The sequence below is a fragment of the Mus caroli genome, unplaced genomic scaffold (assembly GCF_978045245.1).
Source record: "Mus caroli unplaced genomic scaffold, Mus_caroli_1 scaffold_7, whole genome shotgun sequence".
Lineage (NCBI taxonomy): Eukaryota > Metazoa > Chordata > Mammalia > Rodentia > Muridae > Mus > Mus caroli.
In genome coordinates, this window is record NW_028227262.1 from 112,089,950 (window position 1) to 112,117,947 (window position 27,998).

Sequence of the window (27,998 nt, forward strand, 5' to 3'; positions counted from 1 at the left end):
TGTGGGCAGGTCAAAAAAGACTCTGGGGTGCTAGTTTGTAGGGAAGCCACAACAAACTATCACCGTCAGTATGGCTTGAGCAACAGAAATTGAATACTTCAGAATTCCCAAGGCGAGTTGTCTGGGAGCAAGGTATTTGTAGGGCTGAAAGTAAATCCTTCTGAAGGAAAATATCTTACCTCGTTTCAGATAGGTGGTAGCAATATTTGGTGTCTCCTAGCTCACAGAAGCATCAGCCTGACCTCTACATTCATCCTTATCTGGCTTTCTCCTTCTGTGTTGTCTGAATGCCCTTTTTGTTACTTACTTATTTATTTATTATTTATTATTTATTTATTTTAATGAGGATATCAATCATTTAAGATTAAGGGTCATCTTCCTCCAGTCTGACCCCATGTTAATTAATCATAGATATCATGACCTTTTCAAGTAATGCCATGTTTTGAGGCACTGGAGGTTACATTTTCAACATAAACTCTGGGCAGTGGAGAGGGAGAAGTACTTGATACCATAATAGATGAAATGTCAGACTATATTCTCTCCTGACTTCTCTATTTTCTGTCTCCAACTCTTTTCTTTCCATCTCTTCTACAGTTAAGATGAAACTTACCCTTCTTTGATTTAGGAATATATCCTCTGACAAATGGCAGGACTTTAAAAAAATATATCCACCTCCAGGAATGGTTTGTTAAAAATGTTAAGCCTAGGCCTGCTTCCACACGACCCCCCACAAAGAACCCTAAAGAGCAATGGAGGTGGACTCCGATTTCTCATTCTGTAGCCTTTTCTTTCTTTTCTTCCCAAAGCTCAACCTCGGGCCCTTTCAACTTACTTTGATGTAGATGCTCCTCCCCTATCTTAGAAACAGAACAGAGACCATGTGCTGGAACAAATCATCATATTTTATTAATTCTTGTGAATAAAATATTTCCCAGAGAAAAGCATTTCTAACAATATTGAAACAAAAACGATTCGTGTTGATCACATTTTTAAGTGATAATTTCTCAAAAATGGTTCTCTTTGGGCCATTTGATTTTGACTATTGATATTAAAAATATATTATTTTTGAAGAATCTTCTCACCCTTTGAAAATGATCTAATATAAGCAAATGTATTGTATTTTAGATGAACTAAAAATAGATACAGTTGTAATCATTTAATTCATGTTTTAAAAATTTATATATATAGTAAAATGACTCGTGCTCTTTTAGAACTTTCAGCTTTGTCAAAATTCAGATAGCTACCCCACTATATTCTTAAGATCTTAAAAAACTAGTTTTACAAAGCCTTTTCTTCCAGCATTTCTCAAATCCTTCTTTAGAAAAGAAAAAAAAAAAAACATTCATTTGGGGGCTGGAGAGATGCTCAGCAGTTAAGAGCACTGGCTGCTCTTCCAGAGGTCCTGAGTTCAATTCCCAGCAACCACATGGTGGCTCACAACTATCCATAATGAGATCTGATGCCCTCTTCTGGTGTGTCTGAAGTCAGCTACAGTGTGCTCATATACATAATTTTTTTTTTTTTTAAATCACCATCTTCAGATGATTTTATGGTACAAAGCTTGATTTGTATATCTTGTTTCTTGCCACCTTGCATGGTGGTTTTCTTGATGAGTGCAGGCAAGAATGATTATAACATAGTACAAGTAGGGCTTACCAGTCACATGGAAGCTCAGGGCATTAAAAATGGGAGAAAGACCAGGGATTCAGAATCCAAAACTGGTCTCAACTGCACAGCAGGTTTGTGAGCAGTCTGGACTACACAAGACCCTGTCTCAATTTCCCACCCTCCTAAACAAAAACAATTTAAGAAAGAATCAGTGCTGTCCATCCTTCACGCACATTAAAAGCTGAATGGGCACACTGAATGGAAACAAATGATAAAAACAGAATCAGCATGGCTTTGCCGATTGCCCTCATCCCCACCTCCCTCACCCTGGGCCTCCAGCCTGCCAGGCAAGCACTGCAGCAGGAACCTCTAGCCCTGGAACATCCTACGGTATGTTCTTCTTTAGGACTTTTCAAGCCTTCCAGTTCTGTCTCTACTCAAGGTGCATTAGGAATGGCATGTGGATTACTGCCTTGGCTGTGACCATCTTGCAACTAATGGTCCAAACATTTGGTAGGTCATGGTCATGGTCAGCACCAGGAAGCATGCCAACTGCAAACCTCTTTGTCCTGCTAAAGGTTAAACAAATCAGACTCCCTATATTAGTCTCAGATTCATGGACCTGCTTTTACATGCTACTTTTGAGTAAAGTTTAGTGATTTCCATGAACAGTCTAGAAGACATTGATCTAAAGATATTAGTAAAACATTTGCAAAGAACTATCCAGATAGATTTAAATCTTCTTTTCTCTTCATCAGAGCTAGCTGAGTTAATACTACACAAAAGTTAAGCATGGTGTGCTCTGCTCATCTTAATCTGAAGAGAGCAAGACCCCATTTATCTACATCTGGAGTGGATTAATCAGTTTACAATCTTGAATGAAGAAAAAAAAAAACTCTGTTGAAGAAATCTCCATGTTCAGTATTCGTCATGAAATGGGTATTCAGGATGGTCACTCCACCTGCCAAGACAATGCCGTAAGAGGAAGACACTTTACTGTCCTGGTGGCACAGCTGTGTTACCAGCCTCCTGAAGTTTTGTTTCTAGTCCTTTCCCTTTTGTTACCCCTTGTACTTCATTCTCATTTCTCCTTAAACCGGTACCTTTCCACAATGATGCACATAGTAGGTAGGCATGGAAAAGGTGGTTGTGGCTACATCACTTCACTCAGAACAGAACAAGGTGAGAGATTTCCTGCCTATCCTCGAATTCAAAGTGTTACTGTTTGTAATAATGATGCTGATGATCCTATCTTGTACTGTTACAATAATGACCATGACGATGACAACAACTATGACGACGACAATCCTAATTTTTAAATAACAAATGTGAGAGTGTCTACAACAATCTAGAGTGTGTGTATGTCTATCATGGAACATAGCCAAGATTCAGCTCTCTGAAAGTACTACAAAAATACAAAACAAACATGGCTCTCCAATGCCAGAGGTTGACAAAATAGCATCAGAGAAGAGGGGCAGCTCATTACCCTTCGAAGGCACAGTTTTTCTTTAAATTAATGGAGCTTAATCTTCATATCACTTTGCTGATTTTCAAATTCTTTTCTGAAGAATGAGTCATTTTCCCCTAATATTGTTAAAATTGCTTTTAGTATTTCAAATGTAAATCACATAATTTAGTAAAAGAAAATCAATAGGATGGCGGATTTAGTCCATATTATTTCTTCATTTAATGATACTTTCCAGTAGCAATAACATCTCTTCAAGAGCTATTGATTAACTATGGCTTAGTTTCCAGTAAGATATTACGTGTGCTTGCATTTTCTCATGTGTTCTGAGGCTGGGTGGTGTGTTTTGCCACCAAGCAGTGTTCTCCCTGGAAAACTCACACTCAGGGGCTGCTTTATTACAGTAATCCAGAGAATCAAAATATTAGTGCATTCAAAATACTTTCCTACTCGTGAAAAGTAGTGAGATCAACTGTGTTCCAACTCTGTGCCTTTAGCTTAATGGGGGCTGCCGAACTCACTGCCAAAAGAGAAGACCAAATATAGTTACCACCAACATGATTTGAGAAATCAAACAGGAAGCAATGAAGAGCAAAATATGTGCATGCATATACACATTTGGCTATCTGTGTATAAGCCACATGAATTTTAATTTAAAAGACCTGCAGTGTTTAGGGAACAGTGTTTTGGGTGAGCTTGACAATAATTATACATGGTGTGATGGTTTGTATATGCTTGGCTCAGGGAGTGGTACTATTAGAAGGTGCAGCCCTGTTGGAGTAGGTGTGTCACTGTGGGTGTGGGCTATAAGACCCTCACCCTCACTGCCTGAAAGGCTGTCTTCCAGTTGCAGCTTTTAGATGAAGATGTAGAACTCTCAGCTCTGCCTGCACCATGCCTGCCTGGATTCTGCCATGTTCCCGCATTGATGACAATGGACTGAACCTCTGAACCTGTAAGCCAGCTCCAATGTTGTCCTTATAAGAGTTGCCTTGGTCATGATGTCTATTTACAGCAGTAAAATCCTAACTAAGACATATGGTGTGGTAAAGTCTCATCGAAAAGATAGCTGGTAGGCAGAGCTTGAAGCTCTAAATCATGTTTTTAAAAGATTTATTTCATTATTTCTATGTGTATAGGTGTTTTGGCTTCATGTACCTCTATGTACCATATGCTTGCCTAGTACCTGGTGAAGCCAGAAGAGGGTGTCAGAGTCCTGAGAACTGAAGTCACAGATGATTATTAGCTACCATGTAGATGCTGAGAATTGGAAACCCAGGTCCTTAGACACCGAGCCATCTCTTAGATACTGAGCCATCTCTTCAGCTCTATTCATTTATGTATTTATTTTTGAAAGAAGTGTCTTCAATATTTCTGTCTGGCTTGGAACTCACTGGTTAGAACAAGCTAGCCTTGAATTCACAGAGATCCTCCTGCTTCTGCCTCCTGAAAGGCTGGGACATAGGGTATGTACCACCATGCTTAGTTTATTTATCTACTTTTATTTTTGGGTGTTGTGTGAGGGTGAACTTTGTGTACTACATGCCTTTGCAGACCAGTAACTCCCTTGGAACTGAAGTTATTGGTGATTGTGATCTGCCTGATATGGACGCTGGAAACTGAACTTCTAAAGAGCATTGAGTACTCTTAACCACTGAGCTATCTTCCCAGCCCCAATGTTATGAATCTTACAGACAAGAAAGTATTTGACTTAACCTCTAGGATCTTGGTTCACAACCTGACACTCTTTCTACTACTACACAAGCAGGCTTCAGAGTTTTTTAAAAAGGAATTTGCTCCAACTTGGGTATTGCTTTGATTTTTCGCTAGACGTAAACAGTGTTATTTCAGAATTTGTGTTGTTGCTCTAGCAGATATAGCATGAAGGGTTAATTCTCTTTGTCTCCATGCCACACCTTTACCTAAGTGGCAGACATCCACCTAAGCCTATCTAATATTCAGAGCATCCTGCTCATCCCTCATCCTGGTGGGTACAGGCAAGGGTTCACAGGAGCCTTTATTGTTAACATGTGACAAGCACTGCCGGACTAGTGATCCTCGGACACTTACATGAGCAACTCCACATAGCGGATGTTTTTATTCAAGGCTTCAATGTCCTTCATTTCTTCTTCCGTGAGAGAAAAGTCAAAGATCTAAATAGTGGAAATAGAAGACAGAACATTTGTGAAGATTAATCAGAGAGTGGAGACAGTAGAGGAGAGTCTCAGCTAAGGCTCTTTTTAAAAGAGCCAGCCCAGCTGTCAGTATCTGAAAGAGCTGGGCTCCTGTACGTGTGGGAGTGTGGTGCATCAAAGCGGAGGGTGGGGGACAGCTTGATCTTCTGCTCTGACCTTTGCCTCAAAAGCAGTTTTGCTTGGGATGATTCAGACTTACCAAAGAGTATGCATTTAAAACGTCTACTGTTCCACATGTGAAGAAGTCTTATGTGTGTGTGTGTGTGTGCGCGCGCGCGCACACACACGCACACACACACATGTGATACACACACACACACATGTGATGGTTTATATATGCTTGGCCCTGGGAGTGGCACTGTTAGTGTGGCCTTGGAGTAGGTGTGGCCTTGTGGATGTGGCCTTCAAGACGCTCATCCTAGCTGCACTAGCAGCTTTCAGATGGAGATGTAGAACTCTGTTCCTGTACTGTGCCTGCCTGGATGCTGCCATGCTTCACACCATGATGATACTGGACTGAGCCTCTGAACCTGTAAGCCAGCTCTGATTAAATGTTGTCCTTTATAAGGATGCCTTGGTCCTCGTGTTTCTTCACAGCAATGAAACTTTAAGACAATATAAAACACTAGATTTTAAAAATTCTAGAGTATTGCTTTACACACTGAAAATAATATTTCCTAGCTTTTAAATCTGCTCATTCTTTTCATTTGCATCTCCCCGACAGCCAAGAATGTTTTTTTAAGTGTTTCTTGACAAGAGAGACTTCATCCAGCAACTGATGGGAGCTGATGCAGAGTGCCACGGACAAACAAGGTGGAGCTCTGTGAGTCCCAAAGACAAAGGGGAGGAAGGATCAGAGGAACCAGAGGGATCAGGGATGCACCAGGAGAACACAGCCCCCAGAGCCAACTGACTGGAACTCATGAGAACTTGCAGAGACCAGGGAGCCTGTAGGGGTCTGACCTAGGTCCTCTGCATACATTATGGGTGAGTAGCTTGGTGTTCTTATGGAAACCCTAACAGTGGGAGCAGGGACTATCCTTGACTCTTTCCCCTACTTGTGGGACCCTTTTTCTACTACTGGGCTGCCTTGCCCAGCTTTGATGTCATGGTATGTGCCTGGTCTTGTTGTAGCTTGTTATGGCATGTCCTTGGATGTCCCTGGGAGGCCTGCTATTCTCTGAAGGGAAGAGAAGGGTTTGATCTGAGGGAGATAGGAGGCATGGGAATAGGGTTTGCAGGGGAGGGAAGGCAAACTGTGGTCAGGATTCAATGTATGAGAAGAATTTTTTAAAAGAATAAAATTGCTTATAATAATTAATAATAATAATAATAATAATAATAATAATAATAATGTCTTGCTTTGTAGCTCAAACTGGAACATGCTAGGTATTATCTTGGGCTGGTTTCTACCTCACAATCCTCCTGTGTCAACTTCCTGGGATCACAGGTGTGCACCATTCTTTAAGCTTCTCTCGTCATTTAAAACATCTTTCTAGGGGTTTGTTTCAATTATTTTCTTTCTGTGTTTCTCACATTTATATATTTAGTGTATGTATGTGTATATGTTTGCATTAATTCTCCTTCCACCATGTGGTCTTTCAGGATTGGACATTTGTTTGTTTTGTTTTGTTTTGTTTTGTTTTGTTTTGTTTTGTTTTGTTTTGTTTTGTTTTGAGACATGGTTTCTCAATGTAACCCTGGCTGTCCTAGAAATCACCTGGCTGTCCTGGACCTCACTTTGTAGATCAAGCTGGCTTCAAACACAGAGATCTGTCTGTCTCTGCCTCCCCAGTACAGAGATTAAGTGTGGGCTACTATGTGTACCTCCTTGAGCTCTTTTTTTTAAGTGATGGAAATTTTGGCAACAAGTGCCTTTAGCCACTGAATCGTCTTACTAGCCTGTTTTTATTTTTTTCCTAGCTTTTATACTTTGTTTATATATAGTTATTCTGCATTAGCATTTAATATCTTTATTTTCACTTAAAATCTATATAGTTTACCTGTTTATAATTTGTAATTATGTAAGCAGTCTGTAAATCTATGCTCCTTGTAAATCAGTACTACTGTAAGATAAGAAACACACATGGGAGGAAAAGTGAGCAGTTCCTCTTCACTCACAGCTCTGCTTTTTTCTCTTTCCAGGTACAGTGTATAGATGTAGCATAGCTATCTCCCTTTATTTATGTATTAGTGGTCCTCGTGATCTGTTCTTATTTTTTATTCATTTATCTTTCACAGGATATATTAAATACACGAACTTAATTGCTCCTCTATAGATCATTTCTAACTGTTCTTTTCAGAGGATTCTTTTCTTTGATTATTTATTATCCAGATACTGAAGTTCGATTCCCAACACCCATGTGCTGACTTACAACCACCTATAACTTCTTTTCTAGGGGATCTGACATCCTGTTCTGGCATCAACAGGAGCTGGGCATGCACACAGTGCACATATTAACATGCAGGCAAAACACTGACATATATAAAATAAAATAAAATAAAATAAAAATTAAAAAAATTAATTACATAAATCCAGTGCCAAACAAACTAATAGCTCAAAAGAGGGGTCTTTCCACTTACTTTTCACCAGTCTGTGACTCTATCGTGGATCCTAGTGACAAACTGCAGCAGACCTTGTGAGGTCACAGATTTCATGAAATCAATAATGAGAGATGACTCTAAGATTTATTCTAATTATAGATGCAATATTTCCCAAATAAGAAGAAGACCAAATTTAAAAGTCTACTTTGGCAGGTATATTAATATATCAATATATCTATAGATTTATAAATATCTATCTATCTATCTCTATATCTAATTTGAAGAAAAGAACAGCCAAAATTAAAGCACCTTTTCAGATGAAAATTATTCTTTCTAGGATGATTCTACAAAAGACTCTATGAAATACAGGCTTTTGGAAATGTCTGATCCAGGGACTCAGGTGAGATTGCCATTTTCTCTCCAGTGACTCTCTAAGGTTGACCTACTCAAGAGGTGCACAGGCAGCAGAAGTGGCAGAGCAACAGGGACAGGGTCCTACAGGCCTCCATCTGCACCTAAGAGGTGGGTCTGTTCTGTAGCCCTCTGTGCACTGGTCTTGCCAGGAGAGAGTTGGTCTCCCAGGAGTGCTGACACAGGCTTACAGACTCACAGGAGGAACAAGCTCCATCCAGAGACAGCAAGAACATCTAACACCAGAGATTACCAGATGTCGAAAGGCAAATGCAAGAATCTTACCAACAGAAACCAAGACTACTTGGCATCATCAGAACACAGTATTCCCACCACAATGAGTCCTGGATACCCCAACACGCCAGAAAAGCAAAATTGTGGTTTAAAATAGTATCTCATGATGCTGGTCAAAGAATTTAAGAATGACATAAATATCTCCCTTAAAGAAATACAGGAGAACACAGCTAAACAGGTAAAAGCCCCTAAAGAGGAAACACAAAAATGCCTTAAAGAAGTTCAGGAAAACACAACCAAACAGGTGAAGGAAATGAACAAAACCTTCCAAGATCTAAAAATGGAAGTAGAAACAATAAAGAAATCACAAAGGGAGACAACTCTGGTGATAGAAAACCTAGGAAAGAAATTGGGAGCCATAGATGCAAGCATCACCAACAGAATACAAAAGATAGAAGAGAGAATCTCAGATACAGAAGACTCCATAGAAAACATTGACACAACAATCAAAGAAAATGTGAAATGCAAAAAGATCCTAACCCAAAACATCCAGGAAATCCAGGACACAATGAGAAGACCAAACCTATGGATAATAGGTATAGATGAGAAGGAAGATTCCTAACTTAAAGGGCCAGTAAATATCTTCAACAAAATTATAGAAGAAAACTTCCCTAACCTAAAGAAAGAGATGCCCATGAACATACAAGAAGCCTATAGAACTCCAAATAGTTTGGATCAGAAAAGAAATTCCTCCTGTCACATAATAAAAACATCAAATGCACAAAACAAAGAAAGAATATTAAAAACAGTAAGGGAAATAGGTCAAGTAACATATAAAGGCAGACCTACTAGAATTACACCAGACTTCTCACCAGAGACTATAAAAGCCAAAAAATCCTGGACAGATGTCATGCAGATCCTAAGAGAACACAAATGCCAGCCTAGGCTACTATACCCAACAAAACTCTCAATTACCATAGATGGAGAAAACAAAGTATTCCATGACAAAACCAAATTTACACAATAAATTCCCATGAATCCAGCCCTTCAAAGGATAATAAAGGGAAAACTCCAACACAAGGAAGAAAGCTATGTCCTGGAAAAAGCAAGAAAGTAATCTTTAAACAAACTTAAAAGAAGATAGCCACATGAACAGAATCCTACCTCTAACAACAAAAATAACAGGAAGAAAATAATTACTTTTCTTTAATATCTCTTAATAACAATAGATCCCCAATAAAAAGACATAGACTAACAGACTGGTTATGTAAACAAGACCCAATATTTTGATGCATACAAGAAACCCACCTCAGTGACAAAGACAGACACTACCTCAGAGTAAAAGGCTGGAAAACAATTTTCCAGGCAAATGGTCCCAAGAAACAAGGTGGAGTAGCCATTCTAATATCGAATAAAGTCGACTTTAAACTTAAAGTTATCAAAAAAGACAAGGAGGGACACTTCATACTCATCAAAGGTAAAATTTACCAAGATGAACTCTCAATTCTGAACATCTATGCTCCAAATGCAAGGGCATCCATACTCATAAAAGAAAGTTTACTAAATCTCAAAGCACACATTGCACCACACACAATAATAGTGGGAGACTTCAGCACCCCACTTTCATCAATGGACAGATCATGGAAACAGAAACTAACCAAAGGCACAGTGAAACTAACAGAAGTTATGAAACAAATGGACTTAACAGATATCTACAGAACATTTTATCCTAAAACAAAAGGATATACATTAGCATTGTAAATAAGTAAAGAAAAAGAAACACAGCTTCTGTGTTACACTATCATGTAAATTTGTCAAGTGCCTTTTATAAACGTAGCAGTGCTTCTGTTTCTTCTGGGAGTCCGTATGTATAAGTAACAGGGACCTAAATCAAATAAGTCCACTTTTATAAATTATGGTTTTTAACCTAATGTGAACTTTCACATTCTCTCTTTTTGTGTTGTTTCTAATCACTATTTCTCCTTGTTCAGTGCGAATTGATTTTTCTGTAGTCTTTTTTTACTTCATGGCAAAAATTACCTTACATAAGTGGAGATTTCATACTATAAAATTAAACTAACTGCCAGGTAGTCATGCCTGTAACCTGGGAACTTGGAAGGTAGAGGTAGAAGCTTCAAGAGTTCAAAGCCATCCTTAGCTACACAGAAGGTTTGAGGCCAGTGTGGACTGCATTTGACCCTCTCGGAAACCCACACCAACCACCCAAGCTCTTGCTTTTCTTCTCAAAACTTCCATATCATCTAGTTTTCTGTCAGAGCAAATGTTCCAAGGGGTAGAGCATGTCAACTGGACTAAATGTGGATGAAAGCCATGACCCCACAATGGCTGAGAATGAAGTCCCAGATCTGCTCACTCACAAGTCCCTGGTAGCCCCCAGAAAAGCTGCCCACCAAGACAGCCAGGGTGAGAGTTCGGTTTTAATGGGTCTAAAATAATAGAAGTGAACTGAGAGGAGATCTCCTTTCCAAGAGGCTGCTTTAAACAGGAAGAGAGCAGTGGAAACAGCCACAGAAAGTCTATGTTGGCTTTTAGTCTACAAGTCTGGAGTATGTCTGTTTGGCAGGAGTTACACAGGCAGAGGAGTGTTGGACATGCAGGACACAGAAGGGGTGTACATGAGATTGATGCTGTGCTAGATGAAGGTCATCACAATAGTCAGAACACTGTCCAGGGGGGTCAGAGCAGTCAGCACCGTCTCTCCATAAGTCCAAAGGTATGTCTCTTACCTGAAAGTTTTCTTTGATCCTTTCGGGGGTAAAGCTTTTAGGAATGACAACTATCCCTCGCTGGATGTTGAAACGCAACACAATTTGAGCTTGTGTCTTATTGTACTTTTTCCCCAGTGAGGTTAGGAGTTCATCATTTAACAAGGGTGGAGAAGAAACGTTCACCCTTCAGGGTGGGGCGGTGGGGAAGAAAAGAAAATGCACGTCATCTTTAGATGAAAGGCAAAAAGCCATCAGTCACCTGCTGGTGTGTTCTCGTTCACTGGTCACTGCCAGGACACTCAAGTCACCTCTAGTCAAGTTCTCTGAGTGTAACCAATCATGGAATCAAGAGGTGTTCTAGCATAAGATCAAGAGAGGCAGATGGGTGGGGCTGATTCAGAGGACACATAATAGACATGTCTATAATACACACACACACACACACACACACACACACACACACACACACACACAGCTCTCTCTCTTCATGTGTGTACCTATAGCATGAAGAATCTTACAGAGAGCTTGGTCTGAAGTAGACATATAGGGAAAGGCAAAAAGACCAGAAGAGAAGAAAGTAGCTCAACTCTTGCAATCAAGGTAGACATTTTCCTAAAGCTCCTTGATTCCATCAGAGGTATTGCCACCATGTACCAAATTCAACAGCTTAAAAGCTTTCTGAATGCAACTGCAGAAACTCTGTCCAATCATACCTCAATATCTACTGAATGTTTCTTACATATCGGGCAGCTGTTGGAAATGCCATACGTTGAGTGTACTCAACAAGTCAGCCCCTCAGTAAGGAAGGTATGGTGAGTTTTCATCTGTTTACAGGGAACTTGACATGAACAGGCCATTTCTTGACGATCCCACAGCCAAAGACAGTCTCCTACTCAGCTAATTCACACTGGTTTTCTGCCCTGTCCTCATAGAAAGAGACATTTCTTGATGAGAACACAGCATGACTTACCATGATGGGTTGCGGCAGGTCCCTAAGGGGCTATGTGCGACAATGACGATGTCATGCTGCTGGCAGAATTTCAAGAGTTTTGTCTGGGTGAAATACGGGTGGCACTCCACCTGTGTGGTTACATTAGAGAAGAGAACAAAGCTCAGGCCCTTCATCAAATGAACTTTTACATAGCTTAGAACGCTATTCAGGCGCTGTAGAGAGGACACAGTGGGTAAAGGTGGATGCCAGCCGGCCTTGTGACCTGAGTTCCAATCCCTGGGATACACATGGTAGAAAGATAGGACCAACTTCTGACACATACACACACACAAATAAAAACGCAGTGGAAAAACTAAAAAACCACAAATAGGAATAGCTATCCAGAAAGGCTGAACAGTGGGCACTCATTGATTCATTGACACTATGTCCTTTGCTTAGAAGAGCATTGTTAAAACTCTCAAAAGTTTGGTAGGTTGTTTTTTTGTTTTGCTTTGTTTTAAATAGGATTTGTTTTAGTTTTACTTTATGTATGTGAATGTTTTGCCTGCATACGTGTGTGGGCATCACATGTGTGCAGCAGTGCCTGTGGAGACCAGAAGTCAGTATCAAGCCCCCTAGAACTGGAGTTGCAAATGATTGTGAGTTGCTGGGTGGGTGCTGGGGCCCGAACCTGGGTCCTGTGCAAGCATGATATGAATGTGTTACAGGTAATAGAACATCATATTTCAATCAGGCTTTCTCTTACAGCGAGGCAAGCATTTTTCCTAGCTTTCATACTCCTGGGACTATTTTCCTGTGAATTCCCATCTGTTTATTTTGCCTATCACGGATTTCGATTCACTTGTATTAGACTTTTAGTTCATAACTCTGTGGATTCTATTATATTAAAAACCCCACCACTTTCTATTTTTGCATGCCCTTTGTTCCTACCAGTTTTTTTCTCAGTTCTAGATACCTAACCCTGGACAGTGTGCACGCTACAGGAGCATGCCACCAATTGGCTGCAGCCCAGTCCTCCTTCCAGTACTTCCACATTGCTCCAAGTTTTCTTCATGACTTTTCCATGGCTTCCTTTTGTACACATTGTTCCAGGAAACTTCTTTTTTTTTTTGTTTTAATTTTTTAAAAAGATTTATTTCTTTATTATAAGTACACTGCAGCTGTCTACAGAAACACCAGAAGAGGGCGTCACATCTCACTAGGGATGGTTGTGAGCCACCATGTGGTTGCTGGGATTTAAACTCAGGACCTTTGGAAGAGCAGTCAGTGCTCTTAACCGCTGAGCCATCTCTCCAGCCCTCCAGGAAACTTCTTTCTGGAAGTTTTTCTATTGTATTTACAAATGAGTCCTGCTTTTTAACCTTGGAGGGCGCTGTGCAGTAGACCTCTTCTTGTTTCTAAGAGAGTCAGCCATTTTCCTCATACTACTCAAAGATTCATGTTTTCCCACTAGTTTGTGCGGTTTCGTTTTGGAGAGGTTTTTATTATGCCTTTGTCAGCCTCTAAGTATTTATCCTCTTTTATTAATTTGTATCTTAGGTCACATGCCACCCTTTAGATATTATTTAGTTTTGGGGATAGGGTATTGGTATTGCTGGTCTCAAGCTCCTGTCCTGAACGGACCTTACTTCCTTAATTTTCTGAGCCTTGTATTATTTTAAATCCTCTTTATTATGTCTTGATTTGGCAGCTCTCATTTCCTTCCCATTACTTTTCTTCTTCAAAAACAAGCAAAACAAATATCCTGGGAGCTGGAGAGATGGCTCAGCAGTTAAGAGTACTTTTCCAGAAGTTCTGAGTTCAATTCCCAACAACCACAACAACTATCTGTAATGGGATCCAATGCCCTCTTATGGTGTGTCTGAAGACAGCAACAGTGTAAAATAAATAAATCTTTAAAAAACAAGTCCTGGTTACATTTGCCTGGATTTGAGCTCTCAAAATAGCTTAATGTTTTGTTTTGTTTTGTTTCTTTGAAACACACTTTTTCTTGTTCTGCAGCCCAGGGTGACCTCAAGGCTCATCTTCCTCTGCCTCTCCAGATGTGCCCACTATGCCTGAGTGGGTTTTTTGTTTGTTTGTTTGTTTGGCTTGTTGTGTGTGCGTTGTTGTTGTTGTTTGTTTTGTTTTGTTTTGTTTTGTTTTGTTTTGTTTTGTTTTGTTTTGTTTGAGACAGGGTCTCACTCTGTAGCATAAAGGCAGGCCTTGAACTATGATATAGCTTGGCCTGGGGTCTGACTTGCTCCATGACCCAGGCTGGCCTTGTATTGGCTCTTCTTCTTCTTCTTCTTCTTCTTCTTCTTCTTCTTCTTCTTCTTCTTCTTCTTCTTCTTCTTCTTCTTCTTCTTCTTCTTCTTCTTCTTCTTCTTCTTCTTCTTCTTCTTCTTCTTCCTCTTCTTCTTCTTCCTCCTCCTCCTTCTTCTTCTTCTTCTTCTCTCTTCCTCTCATCCTTATATATTTTTTTTCTAGACAGGATTTTTCTGTGTAGCCCTAGATGTCCTGAAACTCACTCTGTAGACCAGTCTGATCTCGAACTCAGAAATCTGCTTGCCTCTGCCTTCCAAGTGCTGGAATTAAAGGCATGGATCACCACTGCCCAGCTGGGCCCTTTTTCTTAAGGGATGTGAATTAAAAGAAGAGTGGTCTAGAGTCTTAGACTATGATTTCTATGGAGCACCAGGAAGACCTTGTGCTGCAGAGCCCAGGAACCTTGCTATCATTTTAAAGTTCTATTGGATACCTCTCCCCACTTAGCCAAAGCCACTCCGATCTACCTGGTTAGTGACTGGTTTGTACTTGAGTCCTGGCTTGTTCAAGATGAGCTCCAGCTGCCTGTGGTTAAAATTACACACCCCAAGGGATTTCACCAAGCCAGCATCTTTGCAAGCTTCCAATGCCTGTAGGGAAAAATGCCAACAGTCAGGAAAGATGCTCTCAGAAGGCAAGAATGAATATTGTTGTACACACCCACCCCATCCCCAAATAGATGTATATTATAAAAACTAAAACAAAAGAAAATGCATTTTGATAGATTCTAATATATGCACATACAGTAAAATCATTTACACTATCCATTTATAAACACCTGCAGTGGAGTGCGGATAAATATTTAACACCCAGTTATCCAGGGCAGGGAAAGAACAACCCAGTTATAGCGTTTGTCAACCCCTGTGATGTCACCTTATCTCTAGGCTGTATTCAAGCCAGCCAAGTGACATCCCTGACCATGCAGTTGGAAAGATATTTGCAGAGTCATGTTTTGCTAGCTGGTGTGAGCTGGTTTCAACACACCACTGAAGAGGCAATCTCCCCCCCCGCCCCCCTGCTCGCTGGCCCTCCTGCTAGTATCTTGACATCATAGTCTGTGGATCTATTTCAGCATTTCCTACTCTGTTCTACTGATTCCGGATACAATTTCTGTAACTGTGTAGCAACTCTTACATCTATTGTAACTCCTTCAACTCCTGTTTTAATTAATATTTTTAAGTTTATTTTTAATGGGTCTGGAGAGATGGCTCCTAAAGGACCCAAATTCACTGTCCAGCACCCATGTCACACAGCTAACATCTGCTTGTAACTTCAGTCCTCTCGTGGCCTCAATGGGCTTCCATGCATGGCATATGCTCACGCAGAAACAAATAAAAATCGTTAAAAATTATTCTTTGGAAATTTCATACATGCCTACAATGCTTCCTCATTATGCCTCCTTCTTTTCTGTTTTATCTAGGGTCTTTGGGGGCATTGTAGATATTTGTATTTCCATATAAATTTTAGCATTAGTTTTTTTTCTTATTTCAATGAGTGATTTTAGTTTTTTACTAGGATTTACTGAGTCTTTGGACAAGTTTGGTAAGAATTCACATCATAAAAATTGAATATTAAGAAATGGTGTATATTTCTCCATTTATTTAGAGCTTTGATTTCACTTAGTTATAGAGCATAGTTTTTTAATGTTGAAAGCTTATGCATATTTTATCAAATTTCTATCTAAATATTTAATATTGTTTTTTTAAAGACTCAGTTTCTAATTGTGTGAGTCTAGCATGTGGATTGCATATAGTTGGTTTTATTTCCTTTTTGTCTTATGAATTATTTACATGTGTTTCTCTGTTCCTAAATATTTGATGTTTTCTCAGATATCTTTTTGTTCTTGGTTTCAGATTTAATTTTAGCTTAATAAGATGGCACACTTTGAATAACTAGAATACTTACTGAGATATTTTGTGGATGAGAAAACATAATTATGTTACATTTTCCATGGGTACTAAAAACTGGCATTCTGGTTTTTGTTTGCTTGTTTATTTTCTTTTTAGACTTATTCATTTTTATTTATGAGTATGGGTAATTTGCCTTCATGAATGTCTGAGCATCACATGTGTGCAGTGCCATAAGAGTCCAGAAGAGGGCATCAGATCCTCTTGAATTGGAGTTATAGATGGTTGTTAGGTGCCAAACCTGGGTCCATCACAGTAGGAACAAGTGCTGTTAGCCACTGCGCCATGTCTCCAGCCCTCTGCTGAATTTGGGTGGAGAGTTCTATGGGAGTCAATTATGTCAAAAGGTTGACCACACATGAATCTCATAAATCCCACAGATTTTATGTGTAGTTATTTTCTTATTTAGTAAGCGGCTTTGAAATCTCCAATGACAAACACGGACTGCTTACTTTCTCTTTTCTGTTGTTTTAGCCTGGGCTTCATGCCTAAGCTCCTTTCTAGAAGCTGAAATAGCCAACCCAGATTTCTTCAGATTAAGGCTAACCTAATGTATTTTTTCTAACATGGTTCTGCTAACATGCTTCTGTCTTTTTATTTAAAATTATTTCTCTCTCTCTCTCTCTCTCTCTCTCACACACACACACACACACACACACACACGCATGTATGCACACACAATGGGACTTGGTTTCCTACATTCTGGCAAGCTCTACCTTTCCATTGAGGAGCTTACACTGCACATATTCTATGATTATTGGCATCACTACGTCTTCCTGATGGGAATTTATTTTCTGATTTACATCATTCATTTCCCTTCTTTCTGTGCCTTCTTTTTCAGTTGATTACTTTTGATTATTTGACTTTATTTATGTGTTGGGAGCTATTAAGACAACACAATTGTCCTGATCTCTGAATTGGGCCTCTCCCCTCCAGAAGAAAAGGGGGTCAAAAGTGGGCCACCGACGCACGGCTCTGAGAACAACCACAGATTATTCCAGCCCTAAGTCTGCGCTGGATGTCCTGACCACAAGATGTACCCTGATACCACCAAGTTCCTGCTTCCCTGTGTAGTCGCCAAAAGAAAAATTTCCACTGCCCCATCCCTCCTGCTGAGAAGTACTTCCTCCTTTGTTTGTGCATTTAAGCCTTGAGCCTTGCTAAATACAGTAAGACCTTGATGCTACTCAGACTGCTTCCATGTGTCATTCATTGCACAAGGTTCTCGTCTCTCCCTCCCCCCATTTGGTTCTTAGGAGAAGATCCCCTCAAGACCCTTGAATAACTGGACCTGCTGGACGGGTCATTTATGGATTTACTATATTCTGAGAGGCTTAATTTTTTTCACCTACTATTTCTCCTTGATATTCTGAAACCATGTTATAACCATTGTGGGAAATGTGAAAGAAATATGTTGTCTTTTCTGTCAAAGGAGTAAATAAGACAAGGAAAACACCAATTTAAAAGACAACTGTAAAAATACCGCTTAGCAAAATAATAATAATAATAATAATAATAATAATAATAATAAAAATAAAATAAATTCTCTTCTCAGGTTAGCACTTTCCTGAAATCAAAATATATGTTCAAGTTTACATTCTGTGTCAGTCTGGGTCCTGCTTATCAGCTGCTCACTAACTTTTAAGTCAGCCAATCACATGAGAATGTGAGGCCAGGCCTGGCCACACCCATCAGCTGAGGTACAGGACCCTCTGAGCCAGGAATAAAGCTGGTAAGATTCCTTACTTGGTTTAGCGCCTGCCCCTTTCTGCAGAAGTAAAATGCTCTGCGTTGCTGCAATGTCTCAGAGGACGCGGATGTTTTCCTGAGGCCCCAGGCCCATTCCCAGCTCCACGCAGGCATGGGTGGGGTTCTTTCCCCTCCTTTCTGGACTTACGATCTTTCCTTCTTCAAATACTGCCATTTTTGTCCTTCTGTCCTCTTAGCTGGGAATTCTAACTTTATTCTTTCTATTGCTTAGCTTTTCCTTTCATCTTGAACTGGTAGTTGTTGTTATTGTTTGTTTTGTTTTCTGCTGTTCACACGAAGGGTTGGAAAGAGAGGCCCATTGGTCTTGCAAACTTTATATGCCTCAGTACAGGGGAACGCCAGGGCCAAGAAGTGGGAGTGGGTGGGTAGGGGAGTTGGGGGGGGGAGGGTATGGGGGACTTTTGGGATAGCATTGGAAATGTAAATGAAGAAAATACCTAATAAAAAAATAAATAAATAGAAAAAAATCTATATTTTTTCCTAACGAATATGCATTCCCATGTGTTTTTAAATGTTTCCTTGTTACTATTTTTACTTATTTGCTTAAGTTCGTTTTTTGTTTGTTTTTGCTCTTTATTTGTGTAGCTGACTTCTCTTTTTAAGGCCTTTAAGACAAAAGCCTTCTTGGTCCTCTGTTCTGTTTACCTTGGGATATAACTGAGATAAGTTTTCTTCTGAAGCGAATGTGCTGCTACTCTGAGCCCTGGTTTTCCTTCCCAGCCAGCCCCTTAGAAGGGAGGACCAGACTCCCAAGTTCATCACAACAATAAAGTAAGTGGATGGCCTTTTGGATACAGGCCATGGCTATCAGAAAACCCTCCAGACATCTCTGTGGTTTACACCATCAGCTGTACCCCCAGAAAGAAATAGACAGAAATCCTTACTCATCCTCATTTCTTGGCTTTGGCTTGGCAGACAGAGCTGGAGTAAAGGCAGGGAGAGATAACTTGCTGAGTCAGGGTAATCCACCCCCAGGCCAGCGTAGAACATCCCTTCCCTGCATACACTCACAACAGTTTTCTTACATTCTTGAACCTTCCCACTCATACACTCCCAGGGAAAAGAGCCAGTGGATGGTCCACAAATGGAACTAGGATAATTCTTAGCTTTACATGGGCTATTTTTAATTTCTTTTGGACATCACATTAATTTTTAAAACTCAATTTTAAACTAGTGAGTTATCTCATTTATGTTTTAAAGTACTATTTTGGTAGAATACATTCTCTGTTTCTTTTTCCATTCCTGATAATTACTATCTTCAGAAAGAATTAAGAATTCTTCAACACCAAGGCTTGCTGCCAAGCTTGATGACCTGAGTACAATTCTCCAGGACCCACATGGTCCCACAAGATATACCTTGACATGATATATGTGTGCAAGCACACACACACACACACACACACACACACACACACACACACACACACACACACACATTTCAAGATTAAAAGAAAGGCTTACTGAGCACCTACAAAGGGAGGTTTCATAGTCTACACATGTGGCTAGAAATTCTGTTACTTGTTATTGAATGTAACGGCTTCAGCTCTCAGGGCTTGTGTAGGAATAATAGGGGCTGTAGGTAAAAAATGTAGGCCTTTTACAATAGCTACCCACATTTTACAATAGATGCTCACATGAACTCACCTCCCACGTGGCACACAGATTTGTTTTGTCATATATAGTTCGGCCATTTTCATCTCTAGGGTAAATTTCCTTTCCAGGCTGTAAAACACAAAACATTTATTTAGACTTAAGAATTAAAAATAGATAATTCGAGTTGTCAACAGGCCAATGTGCTGTGGCCTTGCAAATCAAGTTTACCAATTTATATACTTTTCTAGTAAATATTATATGTACATATAATATTATGATATATAAAACATTATATTTCATAAAATTATATACCATATTATACATTACTGTCTCTTTTAAATAATGTAATATGTAATTATACAGAATATGATGTTTAATGATTGTGGGGGTCCCTGCAAGTGTCACAGCTGGCAGGAAAACGATCCAGGTGAGGTAAGAATGAAACTTGACTCAGCCCAACTTAGCAGGTGTTGGGATGAACTTCTTCAAGTCTGACATCTGTTGGTTTATTTTAGTCATATTTAAGCACCACAATTTTGGAAAAAAAAGTTTTCTGATGACAACTCAGTTCCAAGTTACAACAAACTTAGGATATATTTACATGGAAACTCTTTACAAGACACACATGGCTTCTTCTATAAAGATGGGTTCTGTTGGCTCCGAAGCAATGATCAAAACATGGGGGGTAGGGGACGGGTCTAGGATTAACAAAACATACATTCTAGGGGGTATGGGTGAAGCCTGGCTCTACAGATAGCAAAAAGTCACCAGGTTATAAACTATACCCTTTCCAAGAGGAAGACAGGTAAAAATCTTCTCCCTTTGAGGAGATAAGCGGTATGCTTAACTTTCCTGGATTCTCCAGTGCTTATCTGTGTGCACAAGGGCCTCTTGCCCCCAGCATCCATGGTAATAGAAAAATCTGACACATTAAAGCAACACATGCCAAGAAATTGTTGACAACCAAGATTAATCTTGAGCAACAAATCATCTGTAGTGGCTCTGTTTTATAAAACTGTGGTCTTCACTTCGCCCATCTCTTGATTAATTTCTGCTAATATTTTTGCCACAGTATTAATAGTTTTACTAATCATATAAGTCACCTTTGAGACTTCTCTTTGTGTATCAGTAACTAGTCCTGTGATTAGCAATCAAAGAACATAAAAACAATCTCTAGCATGGCAAACACAATCAAACTGTCTGCTCTTACAGGTGTGTCTTTTAAGAACCTGACAAAAACTATTGAGATTTTTGCATTGACAAGCTGAGAGTTAATGAACAAATAGAGTCAGTAAACATAGGAACAACATTTTTGGGTCTGTGCCCAAGGACACACAAGGATAGTGTCCTTGCTGTTTCCCCAAAGTCTCAGTTTATGAGTTAAAGTCTTGATGTTTCTCCCCACAAGTTAGCAATAGACTTACTATTCCATCTTGTCTTGATTAGGGTTTCTATTGCTGTGAAGAGACACCATGACCAAAGCAACTCTGATAAAGAAAACCATTTAATTGGGGCTGTCTTACAGTTCAGGAAGAGATATCAATGCTAGGCCTGGTTTGAGCATCTGAAACCTCAAAGCCCACTCCCAGTAACAGACTGTTCAACAAGGCCACATATAACAAAGCCACCCCCTATGGACTTATGGGGGTCATTTTCGTACAACCACACATCTCCTTTTGATTAGTTTGTCATCTACTTTCAGATATTTCATTTGTCTGATGACCTTAGGGGATTTTGTGCCAGATGCATCAAGGTGGGAAGTGTGGGGTTTTATTTATTTTCTGGAAAGACATAAGCATAGTCTCTCCTTGATGTTAGAACATCAGGTCCTTTTCATTGATTAGATTTTAGCTCTTATTATTTAAAAGATGCTTTAGACAGGATCATTATCAGTTTTTAGTTGTAATGGAACTCTTTGAAAGGACATGTATAAGGTCCTATTTGACAAAGTAAAAATTTAAATGTAACACAATGCTATTTTTCTGGGTCTCAGCCCACTCCTGGGGCATGAGTCAGGGAAAGACAGTATACCTATCTACAGTGAATTTTGAGCATAGATGTCTATGTACTTGACAATAGTGAATATCCCAGACATAGATAACAGTAGTTCCAGTTGTCAATTTGATGTTCATTCACCACTAATTATACACTAGAAGCTTGGGATACTGTCAAATTATTCCTTTAATGGGACCTGACATGATGGTGCAAGGCTTTAATCCTAACACTTGAGAGACAGAGGTAGCTGAGTCTCTGTGAGTTCAAGGCCAGCTTGGTCTACATAGTGAGTTCCAGGCTAGCCAGGGCTGCTTAGTAAAACTCTGTCTCAAAGTAAATAAATAAAAAGTTTAAAAAAGATTTAAGAATTCTTTAGATTGTAGGAAACAGTGTCTTTAATAGAGGATAGCTCATACGAGCCTACTTTAACTTCTTTTCTTGCTGGAGTCTAGATCATTTATCAAGACCAAAGGCATAAAACTAAAAAATGAACAAAATCTATTTAATAAACAATGGCCAATAACTTTTTTTGTTTCGTTTTGTTTTGTTTTTGAGACAGGATTTTACTAAGAGAACTATGTAGCCCTAGCTGTCCTGGAACTCACTCTGTAATCCAGGCTGGCCTCGAACTCAGAAATCTGCCTGCCTCTGCCTTCCAAGTGCTGGGTTAAAGGCATGTGCCACCATGCCTAGTGGCAAATAACTTTTAAAGACTTAAAGTTCATGCTATGAAATTTGAGATTTTTTTAAGGTTCAGGGCAATTTTAATTTTGAGCTCAAGCCTCTCCCGTTAGGGAACAGGGTGTTCAGAAGTACCTGAGAAACAAATGCAGAGCGTCCTGAAAGAGAAGATAACAGCGTTCTCCCAAGTCATCATGAATGCTGATAGCCAGCTGATATTGTAAACGAAACAAAAACTGGGAGCAACATCAAAGCTTAACAGCTTCATAGAAAGATAAGCTGCTGTATGGCTTCAGTTGTACCACATTTTGTAGACAGTCTGCTGTAACAGATTTTTAGGCTGTTTCAAAATATAATAGGTGAAAACTTCCAGATAACTTAATTTCTACTGATGTTTTCATTTAACTCCTTTTGACCTCCAAGGGGGATTTGAGAAACATGAAGTTACTTTTGGCAATTAGCAGTTACCATATTATCCAAATGAAATATTTTTTCAAAACATTTTTAAAAATTAGTTCCTGTTTTCAAAGTCCATCCCAAGTCAGTTTACACAGTTGTTTTTAATTTTTTTCTTATGTTGTACAAAAATATAAATTTTAAAATTTAAGTTTTGGTAATCATAAATAAAAAAGGAATCTGCGCCGCAGCGTCCCGGCTCTCATTGCCTGAAAGGCGTGAAATGAAAAAGTCTTCTTCCTTTATGTAAAAGGCAAGGTAAATTTTCTTATTTTGCTGCTACTCCAAGTGCACCATGGATGGATGCGGCATTGATGAGGCACCTGCAGGGAACGCATCCGTAGTCTCAGGAACAGACAACTCACTGAACAAAGCCTTTGGAGCAGCTGCCCGCCAGCTCCTGAGTCAGGCTGTTTCTGGCTTTCCCATCCACGGGCCTTTTCTGCTAGTGTTCTCTAGAGACAGAGGGGCCAGTAGTTCACGATTACTATCATGTTCCGATAGTAGTTTTTAAAATTTACCTATTGCAAAGAAAATCCCTTTAAATAAAGAAATAGTAAAAACTTATATTGGAACCTGTTTTGTGAGTTATCTCTTTTAGGGTGAAGCCTGTCAGCAAGATAAACTGTCTGTATAAACAAACTTCATTATTATTATTATTACTATTATTATTTTAATTATTGCTTTAGGCTTAACCTTGAAAACATATTCAGGATGCTAAATGAAGCTTGCCCCTGTATAATGAATTGCATTTGTACTTAGTATGACTACAAGTACAGTTTTGAGCACATTGCAAAATTTGATATTTTTTTTTTTTTTTGATTTTTCGAGACAGGGTTTCTCTGTATAGCCCTGGCTGTCCTGGAACTCACTTTATAGACCAGGGAAAATCTGATAATTTTTAAGTGCCAGAAAATTAACTTTCATTTCTTAATTATCTTTAGTAGTTTATAAGTCTGTAGCTTTTATAATTTTATCCCTGTTGAGTTTGAGCCTTAATAATTCGTATTTAAGATTTAATTGAAAATCTTTTAGCATCAAAAAAATAAAATCAAAATTTAAACCATAAATACAGTCTTTAGAGAGCTGGGAACTTTAGCTTTTGACTTGTTCATAATGCACCGTTACCGAATATCAGGGTTTTTTTTAAATGACTCTGTTTATCCAAACAGCTAAAGCTTAAATTAACTAAGTTAGCAGAGACAAAGAGGCTAGACATTGATCTTTAAGTCAGTTTCTGTTACCCTAACTAGATCTTAGGAATTTATAAACCTTATTTATCAGATATAACTTATTTATCAAATACCTGACATTTCTTATTTAAAATTTCCTTGAAGTCTAATGTTGAACAGTTAGCAAAGACCTAAGTGGTTAAATATACATCTCTAAGTCAGGTTTTGTTAACCTGAGACGACCTTTATAACCTTAGGAATTTATCATTATATAAAAATTCATCCTAATCCAAAGTATTTTGCAGGCCTGTGTGGTCGCCTTAGTCTAAACAGGACATAAGGGGACAGGCAGGAGGCTCAGTAGGAATGACACCTTTTATAGGTGCTGCCTGTGAACACATTTTTAAAGCTATTAACCATTTGTTATGGGTTTTCTTAAAAACTTTTTAAAGAAAATATTTTATTTATTCATTTTATATATATGATGATTTATATACATGATGAGTACACTGTAGCTGTCTTCAGACACATCAGAAGATGACATCAGATCCCATTACAGATGGTTGTGAGCCACTATCTCTGGTTGCTGCGATTTGAACTCAGGACCTCTGGAAGAGCAGTCAGTGCTCTTAACCACTGAGCCATCTCTTTAGTCCTATTTGTTATAAGTTTCAAGCTAGTTTTTGTTACAAATTTTACAGATATTTTTTCATGTCCAATGAACAAGAGATTTTTAAGAATGGAAAGTAGAAAAGCCTTAGAGATTTTTTAACCATTCATTTCCTTTCACGTTAGGCCAGATTACACTGATAGTGTATCTGCATCTTTTATGTACAAATTTATACAAGAGGTGAGTTAAAGTATTTAAGGCTGAGAAATGTCTCATAATAAAACTGAATACACTGAGTTTAGAGTATGTACAGTCTTTTCTGTGGTGCATGTGGAATTGTATATAAAAGATAAATAAATGCTTCTTGTCTTTTTGAAGAGCCGCCTGGAGAAGCCCTAGGAGAAATCTCCATAGGATTTTTAGATGTCATTTTAGGTAATACCCATAGGGTATCTTCAAAAAAAAATTTTTTTAAGGGGATTGCCACACCACCTCCAGTAGGATCTGTGTGACAGTTCCACAGACTGAGGCGATCGACCTCAGAACAGGGAGGCCTCCTGGAACTGGTTGTGGAACTCTTCGCTGGAGAAAAAAAAAATATTGATCCGTAGTTCTCATGGCAATCTATTTGTTTTGTTTTCTCTTACTCCTTTTCTTACTTACATGTTCCTGGTAGCTTAGGCCAAGATCTTCAGTGAGAATAATGGGTAAGAAACCATCCCTAGAGATGGAGCCACTAACATGACCTTATCCCCAGGGAAACCAATGCTTGACTTTCTAAATCATTTACAAAACTATTATAATAGATTAAAAACTTTCCCAACAATAAAATTTCATATGACTACACATGGGTCATCGGAGGTGGATTTTGGTAAATGGTAAAGAAAGCCTTAATTAGAAAGAATTAAAATAGTTTAAATTTATACACTGAAGATTTATAAAAAAAAATCAGGCACTCGATGTTGAATAATAATTGACCATGGGGCTGGAGAGTTAGTTCAGCAATTAAGAGTATTGACCGTTAAAGGTTTTTTTTTCAAGGAAGGGAATGCCTTTACTAGTCACAAAATTTGGCAAATCATTATAGTGCCCATTAATATAATAAAATACTATTTTTGCTGGAGTCATATATTACCTTAGTGCTAATTTTCACTCCAAAAATATCATTTAAGTACCAAATCCCAACACTGGTTCCCAGCAGGGCAGACTGTTTTATACAAATTAACGTCATTTAAATTTTACAATTTCTCTATGTAGAGTGAGTTACTCTATGTGGGCAGTTCTGGTTCATAGCAGCGGGCAACTGAGTGGCCAGGAGGACGGCTGAGTTCTGCTCTGGTTGGTCCGCTGCCAGGTAGTGTTCCAGTATCTGGAGCTTTAAGAGACTCCAGATCAACACCAATTTCTTCTAAGTACTTAAACAACAACAACAAACAAACCTAATTAATTGTTCACACGAACATAGCCTCTCCCAGTCTTACATCCTAACTCAGATGATCCCTTTGACTTACAAGTCCTGGATCTTTTCTTTTGATCAAAAGTCACAGCCTTACTCCAGCTCATTAAAAAAAAAATCTACCTAAAAATAATTGTATCTTTTAAATAACAAATAATATGATGCCAGCTTGAGAGTCCTGGGGCCCTGATGCTGCACACCAATTTCCATTGTCATTTGTCCACCAGCGCTGCCAGCGCCGCCGCCGCCACCCGCCGCCATTGGTGCCCTTATGCTTTCTCGTGCTGATGTGCCAATTCCTCAGTCTCAGCATTCAGTTTATGTATCACCCACTCCATTGCTTCTTGGCCTTTGTTAGCATTGGAAGATATGGTGCTTGCCATGAGTCCTTCAAGGTAGCTGCTGAGATTGACCCTTTTCCCAGTGATGAGGGTTTCCTGGGTCAGGGCAGTTTTCTCTGGGTCCTGTGGGTGTGGCTTGTATGTGAGCCTCTCATCTCCGGAGACCATATTTGTAAATGAGATGTTGGTGGACTTGAGCTCCGTTGTCCTCTTTACCGGGTCAACTACAGAATGCTCTTGCACGTACGTTTTCGTTCTTGCTGCACCAATAAAAGACTTCACAATGGAAGGCAGGTCCCACTCTGTGCTGAGCAGTCTGTGGCTGTGCAACTTTGCAGAGGGATCCATATGTCTGTCCAGCACATCAATGTCAACCGTACTCGGGTTCTTGGGGTTTGGGTATTTCTCCATTGCTGTTGTAGTAACTGTTTCTCATGGATGGTCAAAGACATGCTCTGAAGACCAGATCTTCATGGTGCCAGCTACCTGCCCGGTGCTCCTCAGTGTCTGGGCTGTTAAAGATTTATTAACCTGTTCCAAGAAATATGCCACTAGCCTTGGACGACAGCCCCCCATTGAATACATCCTTTTAGAATTGTTATATTTTGATGATTTATAATGATGTCACCTGTTCTGTTTGTGATTCATTGAATACATAGTTTCAGAGTTGTAATGCTTGGATGATTTTTGTGCTTTATTGTGCCAAATGATTTTTGTTGGTAGCTGTGATTGTTTCACTGGATATAGTTTCTAAGAGATGTAATGTTTGGTGTTCTAATGTATAAAATCCCCTGTTTAATGGCTGCAGAATACACTCAGATCAAACTGCTTCTGTGTTTGTTTCTGTTTGTCACCACTGGATCCTTACCCACCTAGGTTCGAGGACCCTCATTCCAGGGACCGCCATACCCGACTGGGATGGTCCGTGGCAGGGGATGATTTGGAACCAAATTCTTAGTAGTGACAGGCAGGTAAGGATACACCCAATTTGATAGGGCCCCACATACTTTGTAAGTAACTTAGAGTACATTGTTGGGAAGTTTTACACTGAGAGGCTGATGGCAAATTTGTCGTAGAGTAATAATGCATCCTAAATAATTATAAGGTGGTTGCTTTTGTATTTTATCTGGAGCTGCGTTTACATTTTCTTCTCTTGGTTTATTTACCATGCAAGTTAAGCACTCATTTAAGTGTTGATTAGACCAGCAGTGAACAACCATTAGCCTGTAGGAACCTTAGTCAGCACAGGCTTGGGTACTTAGACTTTGGTTGCAATTGTTGCTGCACTAAAAGCTGGGCCTGTTTTAATTTTTCTCCATGAAGGGACTATTGATCAGTCTGTACTGAGTTATTTTCACTGTGAGGGAAAACAAACAAAACACACACAAAGAGACAAGCAAAGTAAAACTAAGCCCTGGGGCAGCAGAGTCTCTGCTCATAGTGGGAGTAATAGAGTCCCCCCACCCCCCACCAACCCCCCCACCCCCACCCCCCACCCCCGCTCTTTGGAATTTCACACTTTGGAATTTGCTCTGCACTACCAGGATCTGGCTGTGGAAAGGGCTATGTGGA

The 27,998-nt window shown here is 39.4% G+C and overlaps 1 protein-coding gene and 1 pseudogene across 2 annotated transcripts in view; both read right to left on the reverse strand.

Moving 5' to 3' along the window:
- Nucleotides 1-881: 881 nt before the first annotated feature.
- Nucleotides 882-27,998, reverse strand: part of Akr1d1 (aldo-keto reductase family 1 member D1) — a 37,440-nt gene continuing 10,323 nt past the window's right edge. For both annotated transcript variants that reach the window (XM_021165557.3, XM_021165556.3), the window contains 6 exons: nucleotides 19,767-19,844; nucleotides 14,913-15,035; nucleotides 12,157-12,266; nucleotides 11,205-11,370; nucleotides 5,144-5,226; nucleotides 882-2,569 (listed from right to left, as the gene is read on the reverse strand). In XM_021165557.3, the coding sequence (XP_021021216.1) occupies nucleotides 2,527-2,569; nucleotides 5,144-5,226; nucleotides 11,205-11,370; nucleotides 12,157-12,266; nucleotides 14,913-15,035; nucleotides 19,767-19,844 (603 nt within the window). In that variant the 3' untranslated portion in view covers nucleotides 882-2,526. The remainder of the gene's footprint in view (nucleotides 2,570-5,143; nucleotides 5,227-11,204; nucleotides 11,371-12,156; nucleotides 12,267-14,912; nucleotides 15,036-19,766; nucleotides 19,845-27,998) is intronic.
- Nucleotides 21,202-27,884, reverse strand: LOC147004013 (PRELI domain containing protein 3B pseudogene; annotated as a pseudogene).